Below are 12,500 nucleotides of genomic sequence, written 5' to 3' on the forward strand. Positions count from 1 at the left end.
ATGCAGTAGAAACAGTTGTCACAAATATTATTTAATATTAAGATACATAACATTAATTCAGCGATGACAAACACAGATCGACTGTCACGACACCATACAGATCCGTTAAGGTTTAGTCTCACTCCTCGTCTTCATCTTCCTCCTGTACACAGAAACAAACAGCAGACATGTCAAACACCTGCTGTGTGATATCAGCATCATCTCTGATAGATTCACTCTCATCTGACTCAATATTTCTGTCTACTGTCATCATATGTGTGTGTTCTTTTTCTGTAGCATACAGATGTCTTAAGGCAAAACCAATAATCAGTCAGTATGCAAACAGATGTTAGAAAGAAGACCAATCACAACTCAGTAGGGAAAATAACCTCGGATAAACATTGGACAATTAATTGGCCTGGTAGATATATTGTTGTAGTATCATACAGCTGGTGTTGTAGTTCTGGTAGTGATATGAACGTCACCTCTCTTTCAGACTGTGGTTCGGGGTCAGCTGACTCCTCATGTCTCACTGCCGTGTCTTCAGTCTCTGGTCTGTCTGCGTGCTGTGTGGAGAGACCACAATGATGTCATCATTCAATGTGAATTAAACCCTCCCCTTCATTAAACTCTCACTGCAGCATATTGAACTCAGAGTAAGCCGTGAGCACTGAGTGCATGGTGTCCAACTTTCTACACTCTTTTTTGACGGTTTATGAAGTGCATCATCCGGGTACTCGTAGAACACTTCTTTTTGATGCATTTTAAGTGTTAACATACTACTTGCACTACAAAAAGGCATAGAATAGTGTAGAGGTGTGCGGTTTGTGATTTACAGCCACTGGAATCCTTTTATTTAGAATATTTATTTTTCAGGACTATAACATGGGGAAGAAAAATCACTCTGCGATCAGTGTCTTCTCTTTCACTGCTCTTTTTGTTGTAATGATGTTTCTTTTGTGAACGAATCAGCCTTTTTGAACAAATGTATTAAGTGTACAAATAGCTCTCATTCACCTCCATACACTGACTGATATTTCTTGTTCACTGACGTCTTTCCCTCCCAATAGCATTTCAGTGCGGTCTGTGAAGGAGCATATCATTGGTTTCACCCGCTGAATGAATACACCCTCACTGAACCAGTCGAGTTGGTCATTTGAGTCTGAACGAGATGAGATGTCTCGTTCATGGATTAACTGAATGTACTGGGACACTGGTTCGCAAACGAAATGAATGACTCGGTCTTCTCGTTCGTGAATGAGCATCTGCTCACTGACTGAAAAAGTGGAAGCTGTTGTTCGTTAAGTTTGGCATTTGGTTCAATCGCGTTTGACAAAGAGAGAAAGGAAATGCACTAAAACAAGTTTACAGGTATGCACAAAACATAATCCCCAATTCATGAATGTGTAAAAATTACTTAAGACCCTATAGTTAAAATAACATTTGGTGCAACATTTTGGCATTTGTGGACTTGCATTAGCATGGTTTAGGTCCTATTTAGCAGACGGCTACCACTTTGTCTATGTAAATGAGGAATTGTCAAACCAAACAAAAGTTAAGTATGGAGTGCCACAGGGATCAGTTTTAGGGCCTCTGCTTTTCTCCTTATATATGCTTCCCCTGAAAATATTATCAGGAATCATGGAATAAGTTTCCACTGTTATGCTGACGATACCCAACTTTATATTTCTGCGAAACTTGATGAAATTTCACAATTCTCCAAATTAGCAGAGTGTATCAATGAAATCAAAGATTGGATGGCCAGAAATTTCCTCCTACTCAATTCCAACAAAACAGAGGTACTAATTATTGGACCAAAAACCTCTAAAAATAAGCCACTAAAATATAATTTGACTCTCGATGGATGTACTGTTACAGTGTTAATGTTAATGTTCTTCAACAGTGAAGAGCTTACGTGTTATATTTGATACCAATCTGTCCTTTGAAAATCAAATTACCAATGTTTATAGAACAGCATTCTTCCACCTCAGAAATATTGCTAAATTACGACACATGCTCTCTGTTTCTGGTGCCGAAAAACTAATTAATGCATTCATGACCTCAAGACTAGATTATTGTAATGCATTACTGGGAGGATGTTCAGCAAGATCAATAAATAAACTTCAACTGGTTGAAAATGCAGCTGCCAGAGTGCTGACTACAACCAAGAAATATGATCATATTAGCCCCATTTTATCATAGTTACATTGGATACCTGTTAAATTTCATATTAATTTTAAATTCTGTTAACTACATACAAAGCTTTGAATGGTCTAGCTCCACAGTACTTAAGTGACCTTCTGACATGCTATATTCCATCACGTTCATTCTGGCTGTTAATAGTATCTAGAATATCAAAATCCACAAAAGGAAGTAGATCCTTTTTCTATTTGGCTCCTAAACTATGGAATAGTCTCCCTAACACTGTTCGGGATGCAGACACACTCACTCAGTTTAAGTCTAGACTAAAGACTCATCTATTTAGCCAGACATTTGTGTTTTATGTTTTTTTCTTCTTTTTGGAGGGTGGGGATGTGTTAAAGAAATGAAGTAGGGGGGCGTTCACCAAAAATAGGTTGAGACCACTGCCCTAGGCTAATGATGTCAACAAAAGCTAATTAGAGTCAGGAGTTGGCAAACCTGGAATCCAATTAATGAAACGAGATTGGAAGTGTGGGTTAGCGCTATTTCGATAAAGAATTATTGCTTTGCATAAAGCCGGAAAGGGTGACAAAGTTATCTTGAAGAGATTTGATATTCATCTGTCCAGTTAGACAAACTGTCTATAAATGGAGATGATTTAGTACTATAGGTACTCTCACTAGAAGTGGCCGTCCAGCCAAGATGACTCAAAGGAACACCACAGAATGCTCATTGAGGTTAAAAAGAACCCTAGAGTGACAGATAAAGACTTGAAGGAATCATTGGAACTGGTTAACATCTCTGTTCATGAGTCTACTATACAGAAAACATTAAACAGGTATGGTGTCCATGGCAGGACACAATGAAGGAAGCAGCTGCTTTCCAACAAAAACATTGCTGCACGCCTGAAGTTTGCCAAAGACCACCATGATACTCCACAACGCAACTGGGAAAATGTTTTGTTTACTGATGAATCTAGTTGAATTGTTTGGCACTATGTATGGCGTAAAAAGGTCACTGCATACCACCATGACAACATCGTCCCAACGGTGAAGTACGGTGGAGGAAGCATCATGATTTAGGGCTACTTTGCTGCTAAAGACTCATCTATTTAGCCAGACATACACCTAATTTATACTTCAACTCACAATTAGGCTGCTTTAGTCAGGTCTGCCGGAACCAGAACCCAGAAACATTGATCGTGATCTATAATTCTGCAATAAATAGAATGGCATCTATGCTAATATTATTTTATTTGTTTCCCTGTCTCAACCTCGGGACTCCTATCCTGAGGTCACCAGAACCGGCTGGATCCAGCTCCGTTCCTGCTTCATGTTGGACTCACTGCTACGTGTCGCTGAGTGATGATGACTAATAGCAGCTGGTGCCAGCCAAACATCACTTCAGTCTATTACGATGGACCTCAGAGGATGAACTGATGCCAACTCCAACCATAAGACATGGGATACTTCATATGCCACTGCCTGAACCAACTGGATTTAGGATGGACCTCACTGAAATTACCGGCCAGTTGAATTACGATGCACCTCATTGATCTCTGCCCGCATCACCTTTATCTAATGATGGACTACACTCTTATAATGGAATACATAGACTATCAATTAATTGCCAACAAAACCCTTCATCAGCCAACTAACAAAGGACAATGCATCAATGTGAACTTCTGCAGTTAATCCAGGATGAACGTAAAAGTTAAGCCCAGATTTTGACAAAATATAGTAAAATAAGACCTGCCATTTATGGCGAAAACAGTCATGATGTTTAAACTGTATATTTAAAGTGTCTTCGTACATTTGAAGACATGTAAATTACATTTGTGTTGCTTTGCCCTGCTTTTAAAGACTGACTTCAGTCTGAGCCAATAGCATTCGAGTTCTGGCTGTGAGGAGCATATTCTTGGTTTGACCCACTGAACGAATACACCATCACTGGTCATTTGAGTCTGAACAAGATGAGACATCTCGTTTGTGAATGAACTGAATGTACTGGTATACTCGTTTGTGAACTAAATGAATGAATCCGTTGTCTCGTTCATGAATGAGGATCAGCTCACTGGCAGAACAAGAGGAAGAGCTGCAAGTCATCCGTTCAGTTTAGCAAACTCGTTCACTAAGAAAAGGGGCCGGATGAATTATGAACAAAAGTGAGTGATGACCGCACGTAACAATGACATAAGGATGTTTTTGACACTCATATAATATCCTAGCTAGTATTGTTGTCTTTCTTTGTATATCTTGATAAAAAGTCGTGCTCAGCAGATCATAATATGATAGATATGCTTTGTTGACATGCAAATTTTAATAAAGGATAATTAGACTTAGATTAGGCTATGGTTGTGAATGACCCTGTGCTTTTGATTCAATGCAATTAACTCATTCAAAATGTAAAAGACATTCATTTGGCACCATCTACAGGCGGAAAGGTGTAATTTGCAGAAATGGTCAATGAATGAATCTGAACCAATTTTTTTGTTGTTATTCCTCTGCTGCAGATGGCTCTCTTGCTCTCTCTCTCTCTCTCTCAGTCTCTAAAGACCCACAGGAAGTGTTGCTATTTACGCATATTATAAGCGACTTTGGGCTTGTTTTTTTCATGAAGTTGCCTATTAATATGGCCAGTTGAGGTTTTTTAGGCTTTTTTACGATTCTTGGCCTGTTCTGAACCTCAGTTTCTCAGCACAGAAACACCAGTTTTTATCAGGGTTTCTGCAGATTTTATGAAGCTAAATTTAAGACTTTATAAAGACCTTTGTAAGGAATACATTTAAGGCAGGGGGGCGGGGGGGCCTGGGTATCTCAGCGAGTATTGACGCCGACTACCACACCTGGAGTTACGAGTTCGAATCCAGGGCGTGCTGAGTGACTCCAGCCAGGTCTCCTAAGCAACCAAATTGGCCCGGTTGCTAGGGAGGGTAGAGTCACATGGGGTAACCTCCTCGTGATCGCTATAATGTGGTTCGCTCTCTGTGGGGCGCGTGGTGAGTTGTGCGTGGATGCCGCAGTGGATGGCGTGAAGCCTCCTCACACGCTATGTCTCCGTGGTAACGTGCTCTACAAGTCATGTGATAAGATGCGCGGATTGACGGTCTCAGACGCGGAGGCAACTGAGATTCGTCCTCCGCCACCCGGATTGAGGCGAGTCACTACACCACCACGAGGACTTAGAGCGCATTGGGAATTGGGCATTCCAAACTGGGGAGAAAAGGCGAGAAAATCCAAAAAAAAAAAGACCTGCTGCCCCATTTGCAAAAAGGCAATTTAAGATTTTTTCAGACCTGCAGAAACTCTGGACTGAGAAGATTAAACTTAGCTGATGCAGAATCTTCACCTCGCTCTCTGTACTCTGTAGACGGTCTGGATGAATCTCTGTTTCTGTCTGTCTCTCGTGAGAATCTTCATCTGGTTCAGCTTCATTCTCTGGATTCACATCTACTTCACTCTTGTCTTTCAGCTGATGAAAGAGTATTTTAGATCAGAGGATTGAAATGGACTCATTATAAAAACTGAACTGAGTGTCACCAACAAATCCACATGAAAGAACATTTACCTGTGCATCTCTGTCCTGCTCTTCAGAAAGTGATTCTTCTGGGTTCACAATGTCTGAGGTTTGTTGACCAGCATCTTCATCTGATTCTTCATTATTTACTTTCTTAAAGGAAATAAAAAAAGAGAAACTGCAGTCACGAGTTCATGAGTAAGAGGATGAGAAACAGCGGGTATTTATTGTAATCATAAGAAATAGTTTAATTTCAGTCTGTTCCAAAGCTACCATATGATTTCAGAAGACTTGGAATGTAGCGTACGAGTCATATGGACTCATTATTTCAAGCTGGGTTCAAGTTGGATCCCATTTTTCGTGACTGTTCACCTGTTCTTCTGCAGTGCTGTTATTCAGCTGTGGTGGATCTGATCTCTCTGGGATCTCCATCACTGCCTCCATCACTGTATCTGATTCAGTCTGATCTGTGGGCGTCGGGTCTCCAGGATCAATGGTGACCTGGGAAAAATAATTCACAGCACATTTCAATGTACTTTCACTGCACGGACTGCAGCATCAAGGGAAGTTTGGGGCAGTGGCGGCTCAGCGGTTAAGGCTCTGGGTTACTGATCAGAAGGTCGGGGGTTCAAGCCCCAGCACTGCCAAGATGCCACTGTTGGGCCCTTGAGCAAGGCCCTTGACCCTATCTGCTCCAGGGGCGCCGTATCATGGCTGACCCTGCACTCTGACCCCAGCCTAGCTGGGATATGTGGAAAAAAAAGAATTTCACTGTATATGTGCAAATGTATAATGTGTGATAAATAAAGAAAATTATTATTAATTAGTTTGAAGGTCACTGAGTGACCTGCAGTGACATCTACAGGCAGAGAGAGGAACAACCACACTTATTTATAGATTATTTTTGTGTGTGTAATGAACTGATTTAAATCTTGAGCAGAATGGATGAGAGTAATGAGCAGATGTTAAGTGACACATACCTCATCATCTCCCACATTTACAGGGGGCAGATGTTCAGGACTGGATTTCTCATGTGCTGGTTCTGATACAGGCTCTTCTGTGCGCTTTCAAAACAACAAAACACTAAAAATCATGAATATATATTAAAGATATATTCTAACAGACACAAACTCTCTGACAAATGCCACTTTAAGGACACAAACACGTCTATTGTGTCTCGTTCTATACATAGAGTGACCAGATTCCTGCTTGTGGAAAACAGGACCGCCCCCTCCCAGCAAAAATGAAATTGACAAAAAAATTCTTTGTTTAATTTTCTCCCCTTTTCTCCCCAATTTGGAATGCCCAATTCCCAATGTGCTCTAAGTCCTCGTGGTGGCGTAGTGACTCGCCTCAATCCGGGTGGCGGAGGACGAATCTCAGTTGCCTCCGCGTCTGAGACCGTCAATCCACGCATCTTATCACGTGGCTTGTTGAGCGCGTTACCGCGGAGACGTAGCGCGTGTGGAGGCTTCACGCTATTCTCCACGGCATCCACGCACAGCTCACCACGCGCCCCATTGAGATTGAACCACATTATTGAGGGCCTGGGTAGCTCAGTGGTAAAGACGCTGGCTACCACCCCTGGAGTTCGCTAGTTCGCTAGTTTTAATCCAAGGCGTGTTGAGTGACTCCAGCCAGGTCTCCTAAGCAACCAAATTGGCCCGGTTGCTAGGGAGGGTAGAGTCACATGGGGTAACCTCCTCGTGGTCGTGATTAGTGATTCTCGCTCTCAATGGGGCGTGTGGTAAGTTGTGTGTGGATCGTGGAGAGTAGCATGAGCCTCCACATGCTGTGAGTCTCCGCGGTGTCATGCACAACGAGTCACGTGATAAGATGCACGGATTGACGGTCTCAGAAGCGGAGGCAACTGAGACTTGTCCTCCACCACCCGGATTGAGGTGAGTATCCGCGCCACCACGAGGACCTACTAAGTAGTGGGAATTGGGCATTCCAAATTGGGAGAAAAGGGGATAAAAAAAAGACTCTGATAAGCATTATATCATTTAATAGTGTTTATGTTAATGAAAGTTTTTATAACGTTATTTCTGTGGTTTATAGCGAAAAAAATATATGTAGGTTCTTTGGACAAACTATCGCCAAAACCAGTTTTAACTGAATTCAGTAAGCATGTATGTTTAGTCGTATGTTGATGAATAACCTTACAACAAATCTAGAGTTCTGACAAACATGCCGCAAATTTCCCACTTATTATTTTCACATGCAAATGAGCTTATGATTCGCTACAAATGTTTGCTAGAAGTTTGCAGCTCTTCGCCGGTACTGGTGAACCTCCAGCAAACCTCAGTAAAGCGTTTGCCTCAAAGCTCATTTGCGTGTGAAAATAATGAGTGGCGAATTTGTGGCAAGCAGGCTTGTGGAGTAACAGAATACTTCTTCACTGTGTAATCAGGATACAAGATCGCTCTCGAGTGAGTTGAGCGTGGTTGCTGCGGTGAATGGCGTGAAGCCTCCACACGCGCTATGTCTCCATGGCAACGTGCTCAACAAGACACATGATAAGATGCGCGGGTTGACGATCTCAGACGCGGAGGCAACTGGGATTCGTCCTCCACCACCCGGATTGATGCGAATCACTACGCGACCACGAGGACTTAAAAGCACATTGGGAATTGGGCATTCCAAATTGGGAGAAAAAAGAACCACATTATAGCGACCACGAGGAGGTTACCCCATGTGACTCTACCCCCCCTAGCAACCGGACCAATTTGGTTGCTTAGGAGACCTGGCTGGAGTCACTCAGCACACCCTGGATTCAAACTCACGACTCCAGGGGTGGTAGTCAGAGTCTTTACTCGCTGAGCTACCCAGACCCCCAAAATTGAAGTATCCTTACATACAGGTAGGTGTAGATCAATGCAAAGTACCTGTAACTGTAACAGCAATTTTTATCAGTGTGCGCTTGCCTTTCAAGAGTTTATCGTAAAATGCAGAGCAATCCAGTCCAAAACTATAATGTATGAAAAGCACTGCCTTCATGACTGTTACACTGAGTCGAGATTTATCCGGAGTCCATGCTGCATTCATTAATGAGAACACACGCTCCACAGATGCAGGTGTCCCAGGGAGGCATAAAACAAACTCCACGACCTTGGCTAAGACTCTGAAGTTGATGGTCTTGCTCTCCAGCTCACGAAAAACATCTGTCCATCTCTCAGACACGGACGTCTTGTTCGTGTTCCACTCAGTTATGCGACGAATGACAATGTTTTTCGTGCAAGCCCACTCATCAAAGTGTGTGGTTTCGTCAATCAATCTGAGAGCGGGGATTCTGGAGTAGAAGTGTTCGAGACTGCTCTGAATGTCTTTCTGCTGTGGGATGTCTCTCAGTAGGGCCCTCACAAGTTTTTCTGTGTTCTCCAATGAGCAGCTCCAATTTTGGAGGTAATCCACCGATGCTGAATAAACGTTTCTCACTGCACAAAAGAAATCATCCGCTCGCATGTCACCAGCTTCAACCAGGGCATCTAACTGCTTTTTAATGTCAGAGGGTATGAATGATTCCTCAAGCCTGGCCTGCAAGACTTTTCTCAGGTCATGAATGTGCACAGCTATGACCGTGCACAACAGAATGATGAGCAAAAAGTCCTTCACTTGCGTGCACCTTGTCAGATTCTGAACTTTGCTTCATGGAAAAGCGAGCTCCACAAATCTCACACCTCACTTTACTCGGCTCTGTCTGTGACTCCTTTTTTAGAAATGTAAACTCTTTTTGAAGATCCTCATTAAATGTACATGCACGCTTCCTTGACATTTTTCCAGCCGCAATTTCATCTTTGTGCCCAAAATGACTCGGTGTGATTTTATTGGTTTTACAAGCCATATCCTTGGCTACCTTTGATTAGAATACTCATGTGACTGAGAAAGCCACATAGGCAATAGACAAATTTTAGGAGAGGGGACACTAGAAAAATTGCTTAAATACGGGACTGTCCTGGGAAAAATGGGCCTGGCCACCCTATCTATACAGAGCAAACCAGCATTCTCCGTCTCTCAGTCTGTGTGTGTGTGTCTCACCATGAGCTCCTCCTGTGCAGCTGTGATTTTGTTCTGCTCCTCCTGCAGGAGTTTCTGATGGAGTGACTCCTCTCTCACGTGCTCCTGCTCCTCTTCTAACTGCTGTTGATGAGCGGATCTCTGATAAAATACAATGATGGGTTGTTTATCATTCTGTCAGTGCTGATAATTAAACTCATATTAACAGTACTCAATTGACATTTGACTGAACCTATAAATATCCTTGTCCGACCCCATGTACACATTCGTGGACGTTGTATTTTTGCTTCACTATACACAACGCATAATTTTATTTCATTTAAACAGACTGATCTCAGATCAGGAGACTCTGTGCTGTACAGAGTCATGTGACCAAACAACATGGCGCTGATCTCAGCGGAGTTTGTCTTTGGGAGAAACAGCAACAAAACTACATCTGGTAAGAAACCTAATTAAGTTTTTACACTGAAACCTGTTTGAGTCAAAAGATTAGAGTCTCTAGTTTCATCCGATATGACTTCTTTTTTTTTTTTTTGAGCAATGTATCGCAAAACACCATGCAGCTAGACACAATGTACACTAATGTGTACAAAAGCACAAGGTTTTCATTAAGAATCCTATATTTACTATGCAGTTTCACATTGAGATTTTTGTTTTGTTTTTTGTTTTAGTTTTTATATGGAGTTATGATGAAAATAAGGTGCATTTCGAACTGTTCTGAGACCAGTGCAGACAGACAGCACACTGGAGGTTAAGTCATTCACTAAATAGGGAGCAAGGGAGCATCCTATAGCTCTCTATGCAGTTAAGTGCATTCACTCCTAAAATCTGATCAAAAGTTCAGTTTCAGGCTGCAGATGATGTTTGGATCACTCAACATGTTTGACAGACATGTGACAATGATAATCAGTACATAGATTCAGAATTTATAATGTATCATTTTATTTTAACATGATTGACAGTGATTGGATGATGCTGGACATTACTTTGAATCAGAATTAATTATGCTAATTTCTGATGTAATGTCTGTAATGTCATGAATAATCAACACTCCTGGAAACATAATAAACTATTTGATTTAAACAAATGTGACTTTCTTTATCTTGATATTATTTCACATTTCACAACTTATGAGTGACTCCAGCCAGGTCTCCTAAGCAACCAAATTGGCCCGGTTGCTAGGGAGGGTAGAGTCACATGGGGTAACCTCCTCGTGGTCGCTATAATGTGGTTCTCGCTCTCAGTGGGGCGCGTGGTGAGTTGTGTGTGGATCGCGGAGAATAGCGTGAAGCCTCCACATGCGCTACGTCTCCGCGGTAACGCGCTCAACAAGTCACGTGATAAGATGCGCGGATTGACGGTCTCAGACGCGGAGGCAACTGAGATTCGTCCTCCACCACCCGGATTGAGGCGAGTCACTACACCACCACGAGGACTTAGAGCGCATTGGGAATTGGGCATTCCAAATTGGGGAGAAAAAAAAAAACATTTCACAACTTAGTCCCACTGTCCACATGTGGACATCTAAAAAAATGTCAAAATAATAATTTCCTGTTCATTTCAAACAAATTTGTCATTTTATAACATGCCACGTATTCTATTAACAAATGAATCTCCATTGTGATTGGGTGAGTCAATGTGAGCACACTTTCAACATTCTTTATAACTAATCTAGTTATACCCACATAAGAAAAACGATGTGTTTATAGGGGCCTTTTTATCCCAAATACTATCACTTATTTATAAACTTTTGATTTAATCACCTTGAACAAAACTGAAATGACAAATAAGTATTTTGTCTCAGAATAAAGGTGATAATTTCAGGAATTCTGCACATTTCTACAGGGAATCTACTGAGGCAGAACATGGGTGGAACATTGTTATGGACCATGCGTAACATGGATGGGTTAAGCCGTTGCACACCGTCTCCAGGATGCGAGCGGGGTCTGAGTTGGGGTGGCAAGTGGGGTGGCAAAGCTCATTTTTGGGGTGGCACCCCGTACCAGCCTTCTGGCCCCGCCCCTGCGTGTCACCTCACTTTTCTTCACCAAAAGTGTTGTAGTTGTGTCTATATGATTTGCGACATTTTGCATTCTCATTACCGCAACTGATGCTAAATTTGTAAGATTTGATTTGATTGATTTTCATGGAAAGGAATGCAAAATAAATTCCTACTCCCTGAAAGATATTAATGAAATAAGTGTTGTGAGATATCTCACCGGTCTCAGAGACAGCTGTAGACTCTGTAAACAGCAAACAAATATGTGTCCGCTGGCCGCAGACAACGTGGCTTTCGACCTGTCAATCATTTTGCGTGTTCTCATTGTATTGTAGTTGAAGCGAATTATTGAGGCTTAATGCCATTTTTATGCCATATTGTTCATAACAGTTGTCTGTCGAGGGCACTATTTTGCTGCTGTTGTTTTTGACAACCGTTTCTGCTTATGTCCGTGTCAATAAAGCTTATTTTGCTATTTTTGGAGGGTGGGGTTTGGGGGAAGGGGGCGTGGCTAATCAAATGGCTCATTTTGACAGCTTGTGGAAATTCTAGAATGGCTAAAATCGCTTACAGCACCTTTAATGATACATTTTCACAGCTAAATTAGTTTTCAAATACCTCAGTAAGATAAAGCAATACTTTTTGCTCACTTGCAATGGGTTTCCCCTATTATTAGTGTTTTTATGTTGGATCAATTCATTACCACAACACACTTTATCATTACCGCAACATTTGTATAATTGTTTTGGTAATGAGAGATATATACTTGATTTTTTAAATTACATTCAGTGAATAATGATAATTTGTTAAGAGTGCCTACTAAATGTTCAAGTTTAAATCAATTTTA

At 41.7% G+C, this 12,500-nt stretch overlaps 1 protein-coding gene across 25 annotated transcripts in view; it reads right to left on the reverse strand.

Annotated features, from left to right (window-relative positions):
- Nucleotides 1-19: 19 nt before the first annotated feature.
- dydc2 (DPY30 domain containing 2) overlaps nucleotides 20-12,500 on the reverse strand; it is a 20,938-nt gene continuing 8,457 nt past the window's right edge. For all 25 annotated transcript variants that reach the window (XM_051667934.1, XM_051667959.1, XM_051667958.1 and 22 more), the window contains exons 2-8: nucleotides 9,676-9,795; nucleotides 6,618-6,701; nucleotides 6,010-6,138; nucleotides 5,689-5,790; nucleotides 5,470-5,592; nucleotides 465-545; nucleotides 20-142 (exon numbers count right to left, since the gene is read on the reverse strand). In XM_051667934.1, the coding sequence (XP_051523894.1) occupies nucleotides 119-142; nucleotides 465-545; nucleotides 5,470-5,592; nucleotides 5,689-5,790; nucleotides 6,010-6,138; nucleotides 6,618-6,701; nucleotides 9,676-9,795 (663 nt within the window). In that variant the 3' untranslated portion in view covers nucleotides 20-118. The remainder of the gene's footprint in view (nucleotides 143-464; nucleotides 546-5,469; nucleotides 5,593-5,688; nucleotides 5,791-6,009; nucleotides 6,139-6,617; nucleotides 6,702-9,675; nucleotides 9,796-12,500) is intronic.

The sequence above is a fragment of the Myxocyprinus asiaticus genome, chromosome 32 (assembly GCF_019703515.2).
Source record: "Myxocyprinus asiaticus isolate MX2 ecotype Aquarium Trade chromosome 32, UBuf_Myxa_2, whole genome shotgun sequence".
Taxonomy (NCBI): domain Eukaryota; kingdom Metazoa; phylum Chordata; class Actinopteri; order Cypriniformes; family Catostomidae; genus Myxocyprinus; species Myxocyprinus asiaticus.